General features: G+C 35.4%; 1 protein-coding gene across 9 annotated transcripts in view; it reads left to right on the top strand.

Annotated features, from left to right (window-relative positions):
* Nucleotides 1-12937, top strand: part of FAM169A (family with sequence similarity 169 member A) — a 63770-nt gene that overhangs the window by 29483 nt on the left and 21350 nt on the right. For all 9 annotated transcript variants that reach the window (XM_049097974.1, XM_025446947.3, XM_025446945.3 and 6 more), the window contains one exon: nucleotides 11590-11769. In XM_049097974.1, the coding sequence (XP_048953931.1) occupies nucleotides 11590-11769 (180 nt within the window). The remainder of the gene's footprint in view (nucleotides 1-11589; nucleotides 11770-12937) is intronic.

Genomic DNA, 12937 nt, shown 5'->3' with positions numbered 1-12937 from the left:
GGCAAAACTGGTGAATTTTGAATAAGATTGCTAGTCAATAGTATCTTGCAAGTATTCATTTCCTGTTTTTTTTTTTTTTTAAATATTTTTAATTTTATTTATTTATGATAGTCACACACAGAGAGAGAGGCAGAGACACAGGCAGAGGGAGAAGCAGGCTCCATGCACCGGGAGCCCGATGTGGGATTCGATCCCGGGTCTCCAGGATCGCGCCCTGGGCCAAAGGCAGGCGCCAAACCGCTGCACCACCCAGGGATCCCCATTTCCTGGTTTTGATGATAATACTTTGATGTTGTAAGATGTTAACATTAGGGAAGCTGGATGAAGGGTATATGAGACTCTGTATATTTTTGTGACTTTTCTATATGTCTATAATTTTATAATAGTTTCTTAAAAGTTAATATTGATAATATGCCAGAAATTCCATCCTTGAAATTATTGAAATTTAAGGTGAAATTTTTAGATGTTACCAGAGATGTGTGAATACAGGGTATTCCCAAATTATTTAGAGGTTACAACATGAGCAAAAATGTTTCCTTTGAGGAATTTGAATTGGTCAAGAGAGAAAAATTCCATAAATACCAATATAAGTTGTTTGCCTAGGAAAGGTCCCAGTCAGATCACCCTTCCATGAAGTTCATTGTTGGCAGTCGCCGCCATGCACGCAGAACATCTAATCAGCTTTTAAATGTCTCATTCATAACAATGAACAAACAGCTTAGTTAGGGAAAGCTGCTGGTATGAATTATGGAGACCAGAACAAAAGAGAATTAAAGCAATTTGGAAGAGGCAATGAAAAACAAGACTTAATTTTGGAATGTAAGAGTAGTCCTTACACTGATGAAATGAGGACGAGATTCATTAAAAGAATGTAGAGCTCTTGGAAATTCACAATTCAATGTATGGAAGATAAAGTTTAGGAAATTCATCATAAAGAAGAGCAACAGAAACCAAACCCTAAATGATGGAAAATATGTAAGAAAATTACAAGAATGGCCTGAATAATAGATGTTTTATGAGAGAACAAAGAAACCAGAGGGGAAGAAGTTATCAATGAAAATTCGAGAAAAATTCTCAGAACTATAGAACATGCATTTCTACATTAAAATGGCCCATTGAGCATCTGTCAGAATGGATTGGGATAGATTATTATGAAATTTCAGAAATCTGGGATAGAGAGAAGACTTTTTAAGTCTCCAGAGAATGAGAGAAGTATTTGTACAGAGGATCAAGAATCAGAATGACTAGATTCCTCCATGTGAGTCCTGCACCCTGGAAGTGAAATGATGCCCGCAGGGCACTAAGGAAGTGTGGTTCTGTGGAACTGGGACTGGAGTGGACGAATGTATGTAAGAGCTAAATTCTCATCTGCTCTACTGGGAAGGCGGTTGCTGATGCCTAAAATGGAAACAATTGAGAAAAGTAGTAGTGAGTTGTTTAGAGATATGGAAGTAAATACCAGAAAGATCAGTTAAACAATTTCAAAGTGGTCGTTTATAGGGATCAGAAAGCGTCTGTGTGTGGATCATAGAGAAATGAAGTTCAGTCACATGGGGGAGGTGTGGGTTTTGACAAAAGTCAGTGTAATTTATTTATTTATTTGTGATTTTTATTATTTTATTTCTAAGTAATCTCCACATCCAACGTGGGGCTTGAACTCATAACCTCAAGATTAAGAGTTGAATGCTCCACCAAGTCAGCCAGGTGTCTCAGAAATCAGTGTAATTTTAAAATGTAAATGATATCAGTCAAAACTTTTATATAAAGTGAGTGTGTTTATGAATATTGGTGTGAGGATATAAGTTACTGGAAACAGCCTGAGATAACCAAATATAACTGTGGAGGGAGTCTGACAGCAGAAGGTGCTGTCTGCTGAGAAGTGCTCATTGACTTCCTGACAGTTAAAAAGGAAATGTTAATCTACTGGGGGATAAGTGAAAGGGGAAAGTTAGCTGAGGCTGCCAACTGTTCACCAAATATTTGTGCTTAATCTTCTATATTCTAGTCACTGGCCAGTAGCTACCCAGTCAGGGATTCTGTTTTCCACTCACTTTCACAGCTAAATGGGGCTGTGTGACTAGTTGTTCCTAAAATCATGAAAAATAGTATGTTTGATGTTGGATCAAAGTGGTTAAGATTCATTCTTTTTCTTCATCTGTCTGCTGAATGCAAAGGATTTTGAAGACCTGGGGGATGGGAAACCACAAGATGGAAGGAACCTGAGTGCCTGTTACTTTGGTGTCCCCCAGTGAACATGTTTCCAGTATTTCTGTGCTTGTGTAGTCTGCTTGTATTGGGCTGGGCCTGTGACATGGTTTACGAGTAGAATGCAGCACAAGTGACACTGTGCTAAACCTTAGGAAAGCATGGAAGTTTGCACTTTGGTGCAGTTAGAAGCTAAGTTACCCTGTAAGAAATATGACTACTTCAAGGCTGCCGTGTGGTGAGGAAGCCCAGACAGCTGCGGTCAGGAGAACTGAGGTTCCCAGTGGCGAGCCCGGCTGCGCTTCCGGTCAGCAGCCAATACAAACTACCTAACAGGAGTGAAGCCATTTGGACGTTTGGCTGTTCCAGTTACCCATATGATACCACATGAAAGTTGTGATAAAAAATGAAAGATTTTGTTTTCAACCAGTACATTTTGGGATGGTTTGTTGAGCAAAAACAGGTAACTGAAACAGTTCTTGGATGACTGTACATTCACTGTACAGGAACACCTATGTGGGACTGTTAGGAAAAAAGGAGTATTATTTATTTATTTATTTATTTATTTATTTATTTATTTGGAGTATTTTCTTATGTTAAGCTTTTCGTATTGGTTTGCTAATGACAGCTGATGTGACTGTAACTGATTTAGAAAGCATCAAGACTGTGGTGAGAAAAAAAAAAAAAAAAGACTGTGGTGAGAATACTTGTCTGATGGTATATGACGAGAGCTCATGTAGCTATAATCACATTATTTGTTTAGAATTCACCTTATGTATGTGTTCTATGGGGACCGCCAAATGTTGTTGCCTCTGTGAGGCGTTAGACCAATATTTATTGATGGTGAGGGAAGACCTATTTCTGGTGGACCGTGAAGAAATGGTGATTCCACAAGGGGAGAAAGTCACTCAAGTGTGACAGAGTTATCTGTTCTTGAATTTGAATAGATCCTGAATGGTCCTGTGAAAAAAAATTTTTTTTTCCTGTGAAAATTTTATTTTGAAACATGCTATGTAGATAGAGAAGGAAGAACAGAAGAAAGTGAGCAGGAGAAAGAGCAAGAAGGAGAAATGGAGAGTTAGTAATAAAAATTGTGTAGACTCACCTCAGGGAGCTTCGATTTTAGAGGAGTTGGCAATAAATCAGGTAGACAATGCTATAAAGAAAACTGAAGTAGGTAAGAGTAGAATTTGGGGGTATGTGTGTGTGGGGTACTGTTTTATATAGAAATGTCAGGGTAAGGGTCTCTGAGGGAAGTTAGGGGTGATGGGATATGTGAAGCTTGGGGAGAAGAGATTTTGAGGCAAAGCACTGCAATGCAGAAGCCCTGAGGCAGAAGCAAGTTCAGGGTGTTTCAGAAAGAACAACAGAGGGAGTGTGTGATATGGAGATGCAGAGGGGCAGGGCCGTATCCTGAATGGTGTTCTAGGACTAGGAAAGAGTTTGAATTTATTCTTTGGGTAATAAGAATTCACTGAAGGGTTTTGAACATGGGTGTTAACACAATCTGATTTGCCTTTAAAACCGGTAACTAACTCTCTTTTAACTAACAAAACCAGGAGAGGGTGCGTGCAGGTATTGAGTTTAGTTAGTTAAGAGACTTTTGCAGGTAAGAGGTGATGGTGGCTTAGACAAGGGAGATACAGATAGAAGTAATCGTATTTGAGATAAATTATGAAGCTACTGAGGCAGGACTTCTGATGGATTGTACATGAGCTATGTAGGAAATGAGTCAAGGATGAATTCTCGACTTTTTGCTGTAAGCAGCTGGGTGAGTAGTGATGAGATTTAGGTCCACTAAGGGAAGATCAGGTTGGTTGAGAATCTGTGAAAAATCTGATTATAAATGGTTTAATAGAATCACATGTATAAATTTGTTTTGTTATATTTAAAAATTTTAAAAATGTTTTGAAGATTTAGCAAGAACACTTTGAAAGAGTGAGTGAGTGCATACATGGGGGCAGGGGCCAAGGGAGGGAGGGGAATCCCAGGCAGACTCCCCATTTAGTGCCGATTAGTGCCCAGCTCAATGCAGGACTCAATCTCACCACCCTGAGATCATGGCCTGAGCTGTAACCAAGAGTTGGCTACTAACCTGACTGAGCCACCCAGGTGCCCCTGTTCTTTTTAAAATTTTAATGGCTTTTGGAGGTAGTATTTACATTTCATACTATTCACCCATGTAAATTATACAATTTGATTTTTTTTTTTTAGTAGAGTCACCAAATTGTACGACTGTCATCATAACCAATTTTAGATCACTGTGATCATCCCCAAAAGGAAACCATATACTCATTGGCAATCACTTTCAGCTCTCAGCACCTGGCTCTAGGCAACCAGAAACTTGCCTCTATAGATTTCTGTCTCTGTAGATTTGTCTTTTCTGGACATACAGATAGAATCATACATATTATATATAATCAGACACAGTAGTTTCTTTGCCTTAGAGTACTATTTTCAAATTTCATCCATGTTACAGCATGTCATTACCACTTCATTCCTTTCTTGGCCAAATAACATGCCTTTTATGACGTACCAATATTGTCTTTCATCATTTGTTGGACTTTGGAATTGTTTCTACTTTCTGTTATGAATAAGGCTGCTGTGAACATTGGTGTACAGGTTTTTGTGTAGATATGTTTTTATTTCTCTTGAGTATACACCAAAGAGTGGAGTTGCAGGGTCATATAGTAACTCTTAATTTTAGCCTTTAGAGGGGCCACCAAATGATTTTCCAAAGTGACTGCACCATTTTTCATTCCCATATCAGCAATGTGCAGTTTCTCCACATCCTTACCAGCACTTGTTTTTGTTTATCTTTTTGATTTTAGGACAGTATAGTAGATGTGAAGTGTCAGGGCATTGTCATTTTCAGTTGCATTTCCTTAATGGCTAAGGATGTGCAACATCTTTTCATGTAGTATTGGCCATTTATATGTCTCCTTTTAAAATGTCTATTTAGATCCTTTGCCTTTTTTTTTTTTTTTTTTTGGTCAGTAAATCTTACCCATTTTTAAATTGGTTTGTCTTTTTTTTTTTTTTTACTCCCCTCCCCACTTTATTGTAACTGACATTAAAAAATTGCCCATATTTAAAATTTACAATTTGTTGTATTTTATATATGTTTATAGCTGTGAAATTATTACCATAATCAAAATAATAAACATACCCATTATCCCCCAAAATTTGTGTTTCTTTGTAACCATCCCTCCTCCCACTATGAATTGCCAAGCAAACACTTATCTGCCGTCTATTATTATAGATTAGCTTGCTTTTTCTGGAATTTTATGATCATTTCAGTATATATATTTTTGTGTTAGCCTGGGTTCTTTCACTCATTGTAGTTATTTCAAGATTCACGTATCATAAAATTCACTCTATTATAAAGTGATTTTTTTGCATATTTAGAAAGTTGTACAAGCATCAGCATAAATTCCAAAACATTTTCATCACCTCAAAAAGAATCCCTGTGACCATTAGCAGTCACTTATTTCCCTTACCCCATGATCCCTAGGAACCACTAATCTACTATGTTCTGTCTGGATTATTTATCTTTAAAGATAAATCTTTATCTTTTTTTTCTTCTAATGTTTACTTTAATGGTTTAGGAACAGGTAACAAAAGATCTACTCTTGACAAAGTTTTAAGTGTAGAATACAGTATTGTCAACTATAGGAATAATGTTACAGAATATCCATAGAATTTACTAATCTTGCATTAATGAAGCTTTAATTGAAATTCCCATTGATTGGCAACTTCCCATTTCCATCTCCCCTGCCCTTGGTGACCATGGTTCTGTTCTGTGCTTCTTTGAGTTTGACTATTTTAGATAACTTAAATAGTTGGAGTCATATAGTATTTGTTATATAGTATTCTGTGGCTGACTTATTTTACTTAGCATGTCTTCATCATCCATGTTGTCATGTATCACAAGATTTATTTTTTAAAAGACTGAATATTATTCTATTGTATGTATATACCACAATTTTCTTTATTCATCCATCAGTAGACATTTAGGTTGTCATAACCTCTTGGATATTGTGAATAGTGTTGCAGTGAACACTGATTGCTGAGGTCTGGGATCCTGATTTCAATTCTTGGATACCCAGAAGTGGGACTGCTGGATGATACGGTAGTTCTATTTTTTAGTTTTTGAGGAACTTCTAAACCGTTTTCCATAGTGGCTATACCATTTTGTATTCCCATCAACAATGTACAAGGGTTCCAATTTTCCATATTCTCACTAACAATTGTTGTCTTTGGGTTTTTGGTTTGTTTTGTTTTGGTGGTAGTCATCCTTACAGGTGTGAAGGCATCCTTTGTTGCTTTGACTTATATATCCTCACTGATGGATGACATTGAACAGTTTTTTACATACCTGTTGGCCATTTGTATGTCTTCTTTGAAAAAATAAGTATTTATATCCGTTGCCCATTCTAAGATTGGATTTTGTTATTTTATTATTGAGTTATAAACATTCTTTATATATTTTAGATACAAGTCTCTTACTGGACATATAATTTGGAAATATTTTCTCCTATTTTGTGGGTTGTCTTCTCACTATCTTGATGGTGTCCTTTGAAGCACAGAATATTAAAATTTTGATGAAATCCAATTTTTTTTTCTTGCTTTTGGTATTTATGTATGAAAGCTCTGTCTAATCCAAGGTGATAAATGTTTACTGCTATGTTTCCTTCCAAGAATTTTATAGCTTTAGGTCTTACATTTAGATTGATGATCCATTGGCAGTTAATCTGTGTATATGGTATGAGGAAAGGAGTCCAACTTTTTATTTATTTATTTATTTATTTTTGCCGAGGTGAATATCTTGTTGCCTCAGAACTATTCAATGAAAAGACTGTTCTTTTTCCATAGAATTGCCTTGGAACCCCTGCCAGAATCAGTTAACCATGAATACCAGGTTCTGTTTCTGGACTCTTGGTTCTTCTCCATTAATTTTTGTGTCTATTCTTGTGCCAGTACCATACTGTCTTGATTAGTGGAGCTTTGTAAGCTTTAAGATGGTAAATACAAGTCCTCCAACTTTTTCTTCATGATTGTTTTGGCTTTTTGAGGGCGTTCGCATTTCTTTATGAATTTTAGGATCACCTTGTCAATTTCTGTAAAAAGATTTAGCTGAGAATTTTGATTCTTTAGGTCAATTTGTGGAACATATTGACGTCTAAAGTATTAAGTCTTCTGATTCATGAACATGGATGTCTTTCCATTTATTTAGATGTTCTTAAATTTCTTTGAACAGTATTTGTAGTTTTAGTATGTATACAAGCTTTGCATTTCTTAAACTTAACTGTAAGAATTTTATTATTTGTTAATGCTGTGATAAATGGAATTTTCTTTTTTTCCTAAAGATTTTATTTATTTCAGACAGAGTGCACGTGAGTGGGAGGGGAAAAAGAGAATCTCAAGCAGACTCTGTGCTGAACATGGAACCCGATGTGGGGCTTGATCTCATGACCTGAGCCAAAATCAGGATTCAGATGTTCAACTGACTGAGCCACTCAATCGCCCCTGGAATTGTTTTCCTTAATTTCATCTCCAAATTGTTCACTGCTGGGGCACCTGAATGGCTCAATCGGTTAAGCATCTCCCTCTGCCGCTTCCCCTGCTTGTGCTCTTTCTCTCTCAAATAAATAAAAATCTTTTTAAAAAATTGTTCATTGGTGGTGTATAGAAATACGATTGGTTTTTGTATATTGATCTTGCATCCTGCAACCTTGTTGAACTGCTGAACTTTTATCAGTTTTAATAATTTTTCAGTGAATTCCTTAAGATTTTCTCTATATAAAATTATGTCATTGATAAATGTAGTTTTACTTCTTTCTTTTTAGTCTGGCTGCCCTTTATCTCCTTTCTTGCCTAGTTAGAACCTCTAGTACAGTGTTAAATAGAAGCAGTGACAGTGAACAGTTTTGTTTTGTTCCTGATCTTAGGAGGAATCATCCAGTATTTCACCATTAAGTGTGCTGTTAGTTGTGGGTTTTTTGTAGGTCCCTTTATCAGGTTTAGGACATTGAGAATTTTTATCATGAAAGGTGTTGGATTTTGTCAAATGTTTTTTCTCTATTCAACTAATCGTGTGATTTTTGTTACATTTATATGGGCTTTTCCATTCTTTTTTTTTTTTTTTTTTTTTTTTAAGATTTCATTTATTTATTCATGAGAGACAGAGGCAGAGACATAGGCAGAGGGAGAAGCAGGCTCCATGCAGGTAGCCCGATGTAGGACTCAATCTGAGAACTCCAGGATCATGCCCTGAGCCAAAGGCAGACGCTCAACTGCTGAGCCACCCAGGTGTCCCTTGGGCTTTTCCATTCTTGATCTTGGAAAAGTTTCATGCATTATGGAAATTAAAAATTTAGATCAATGGTTGAAGCCTTAGGAGAAGGTGAGATTTCTCAGAATATATAGAAGAATGTGGCCAAAGATGGAATTTTGAGGATTATAAGTATTCAGCCTAATATGTGCAATGCTAAATTCAATTATAGCTAATAAATTTAATGAAAACTTCATCTAAATTAGATTGTGGTTTTGCTTTACTAGGTAATTGTATTATTGTTTACAGCTGTTGATGGGTCTGAAGACTGGTAACATGGGAAGTTTTTCTGCTCTTTATTTGATATTGTATACTGATAGAACTTTTTTTTTTAAGATTTTATTTATTCATGAGGGACACAGACAGAGAGGCAGAGACACAGGCAGAGGGAGAAACAGGCTCCATGCGGGAGCCTGACATGGGACTCGATCCTGGGTCTTCAGGATCATGCCCTGGGCCAAAGGCGGGTGCTCAACTGCTGAGCCACCCAGGGATCCCCTGATAGAACATTTACAAAGTATAGTTGCCCCTTGAACAACACAGGTTTGAACTCCATGGGTCTACTATATGTGGGTTTTATTTTCCAATAAAAACAGTATAGTACTATAAACATATTTTTTCTTATGGCTTTTCAAAAATGTTTTTAAAGATTTTATTTATTAGAGCATGAGTCGGGGGAGGAGCAAAGAGGTGGAAGAGGGACAAGCTCAGAGTGTGGAGGCTGACACAGGGCTTGATCCCAGGATCCTGAGATCATGACCTGAGCTGAAACCAAGAGTAGGATGCTTAAATGACTGAGCCTTCCCAGGTGAACCTCTTATGACTTTTTAAATAACATTTTATTTTCTCTAACCTACTGTATGATGAGAATAACAGTATATGATACATAAACAGCAACAAAAAAATGTGTTGTTTGATATCAGTAAGTCTTCCAGTCAATAGTAGGCTATTAGTAGTTAAGTTTTTGTGGAGTCAGAAGTTATATGTGGATTTTCAGCTGCTCAGGGGGTCAGTGCCCCCAATTCCCAAGTTGTTCAAGGGTAAGTGTATATAACTTTTTAAGTAAAGGAAGAGAATCAGCATCATTTTTTGCAATGAATATGTACATGACAAATGAATAATAGAAGAACTTTAAACCTTATGAATACTACTAGTTCCATAAATTTACCATTTTAACAATATAAGACTCTGGAATTTACCTCTTCTCTGTTAGAAGAAATGCTTGTGTGAAAACAAAAATAATCAATTTGTGGAAAATTTCCTTCATATAATTACTATACTTTTGTAAGGAACCTGAAGTGTGTACAATAGTAAAACAACCATAGTAAATCATCAGACTCTATATTGAGAATTAGAACTAGATAGTGCTTTCACTTCTCATTTTTGCTTTGTCCTTTGAACTATTAGTGCTTATAAAGTAATGTCTCTTGATTTTTGTCATCACTACTAGCAGTTATGAAAGGAACTCTGATTTCAAGGCATTAAAAATAATTAGGGTCATAGTAACATGTTGGTGAAACTGTTAGACTCTTACAAGTAATTTGTTTATATATTTCAGTTTTATTGAGTAAAATTGACAAAAGTGATACATATTTAGGGTGTACAACTTGGTGATTTGATATATGTGTACATTGTGAAATACTCACCAAAATCAAGCTAATTGACAGATACTGCTGCACATAGTTACCATTTTCTCTCTCTCTCTCTTTCTCTCGATTTTTGTAGTGATAACATTATCTACTTTTTAAAAATCAAATTTCAAGTATATAGCATTGGTAACTATATCCATTATATAAGACCTTTTAACTGAATGTCACCAGTTAGGATCTAAGCAGTAAGAATTACCTGTTCTAAGCTTAAATTAGTTGATGGTCTTGGAAACTATTGCTGAAAGTTGCTGAAATTCTCCAATTTCATCAAAAACAATTCAAATTATTTGGTTCAACTAAAAAAGATCTTGTCATATTGACCAATTCATCAAATGATATGATTGGTGAAAGTTAATTTGTGAGATGTTTGTTACCTGAAATTTTATGTCTTCCTTAAACTACATTATTAGAATTACCTGAAATCATATGAATGATCTGAGGACAGGTTTTTAAAATTTGTTTTAATAGGTTTAATAGGTTTTTAAATTTGTTTTAATAGGTTTTTTTAATTTGAGGCATAAAAAGAATAGAATATTGACTGATAATTATGAACTATCTCTCAAATTAATAGAGAGAGGGATGCCCCACCATGATGTCTACAACCTATATACTGTCTTAAAATGTGTTAAAATGTGTTAAATAACACATCTAATTGGAGGGTCAGAACACAAATCAGGTGTCCTTAAAAAGACAAATCGCTATAGCTGTGTAATAGACATATTTAGTTACATTATTTCTTCTGTTTAACCTTAAGCGTACAGGATATTTTAAAAAATACATTCACAGCAAAAAGATTGCTGACTTAGCCATTTCTAAAACACATGTTTGTTTCCATTTAGTCCTAATCTGTAGTCCTTAAAAATCTGGAGAACCAATACATTTCTTTGCCATCATGGAGTAGATAAAAATGAAAGTGTACTCTCCAGTAAAAAGGGAGAAGATGGATGTTCAGGTACTAAAGTTATAATGAGATACTTCATGCATTATATGCTATATACAGTCATCAGATACTCTTCCAGTTTTAAAATGTAATAGTTGATGAGTTTTAAAGTTGTACAAGTCTGTAGGCAGTGATGCATACATATTCTAGTATATAGTTCATAATATGGTAATAGTGATTTGTATTAGATGATACTGTTGATAAACATAAAATACATAGCTTTTCTCATTATCACATGTATACATTGTGATGTAATAGCACCTGGGAAGTATTTTCTGTTGTGAAATTGGTACATTTCTTTAACACTCTTGATGTAGGAAAAAAACTAACCATTTTTAGTTTTTTTAACTAAAAATTTTAACTCACGAAAAAAAAATTCTAACTCACGTTATTTAAACATAGATACATATATGGCCTTTTTAATGTGAAAAATTGTTGGGTTTCTGTTCTTATGACTGCAGGAAGCATATGTGCCTCATTTCTTACCCAAAGCTACCAACTGCCAGTTCTTGATACAATGTTTGTAAGAAAGAAATACCGAGGCAAAGATTTTGGACTTCATATGCTGGAGGACTTTGTTGATTCCTTTACAGAAGATGCACTTGGCTTGCGGTATCCTCTCTCCTCTCTCATGTACACAGGTAAATTAAGTTAAAACATTTATTAAACTTGTCTCCACGTCACTTCCTGAGTTGTTTCTGCAGAATATTGTAAATGCGCATGTGTCATTGTTAACTAAATTTGAATTCTTTGGGTCTGTAGGGCTTCATTTTGCAAATGTGTCCTTATCTCATGTATATGGCTTTTTGGAGGTGTGGTGGGTTTTTTTAAAAAGTTGAAATATAATTCACATGCCATAAAATTCACTCTATTAAAGGGTATAATTCAGCGGTTTTTACTATATTCATAGCTGTGCAACAACCAGAACCAGTATCTAATATTTCATAAAATATGTGTATTGTATATATTGTATGTATATGTATATATAGTATATTTCATAAAATATAATTTACCATTGATTTTAGTCTAGTTGGAGATGTTTATTTCCACTGAAAATATATTTTTGTTCTAAGTTTGCTCCCTCATTTTAATATCAGAAATCCAGAAGACAAGAACAGGAATGGCATGTCAATCTTGAATTGTAATTGCTGGGTAGACCCCCACATGAGAATGGAATGACCCCTGTGTACATCTGGATTATCTGAAAATGACCTTTTCCTTAAAGTCTAATTATGGCTTTATTGAATTTGGGAAGGAATGTAAACACACTCACTGTAGGCAGAATCTCTGAATACTTACTCTTCTGGGTGCCTGAGTGACTCCGTTGGGCAGCTGCCTTTGATCAGGTCATGATCTCAGAGTCCTGGGATTGAGCCCCAGGTCGGGCCTCCTGCTCAGTGGGGAATCTGTTTCTCTGCCCCTCCCCACTGCTTCTGCTGTCTCTCAAATAAATAAATAAAATTAAAAAAAAAAACAAAACCTCTTTTCTAATTCTAATGATAAGTTGAATACCAAATGAATTACAGGTGCATGTCTATTTTTGGATAAAGTCTAAGTGAGTTTTAATGCCATTTATCCTTTAGGTAGGAGATTGCCTGATAATGTTTTATTGATCTCACTTGTATCATTTTGTGAGTAACACTCTTTGAAGTGTGAAAATAAAGGAATATACTGAAAATAGAAAATATTAGACTATGTGCGATCTCCATTTTCTGTTTCTTGCTCTTCCTGTTTTGTACAATGCTTATTATACTTGAAGAACTTGGATTTCCATTTGGTTTTCTCTTTCAACTTAATTCGTAGTTCCTT

The sequence above is a fragment of the Canis lupus genome, chromosome 2, assembly GCF_003254725.2.
Source record: "Canis lupus dingo isolate Sandy chromosome 2, ASM325472v2, whole genome shotgun sequence".
NCBI lineage: Eukaryota > Metazoa > Chordata > Mammalia > Carnivora > Canidae > Canis > Canis lupus.
Note: the sequence above shows the minus strand (reverse complement) of the source record. Positions and strands in the feature narration are given on the sequence as shown.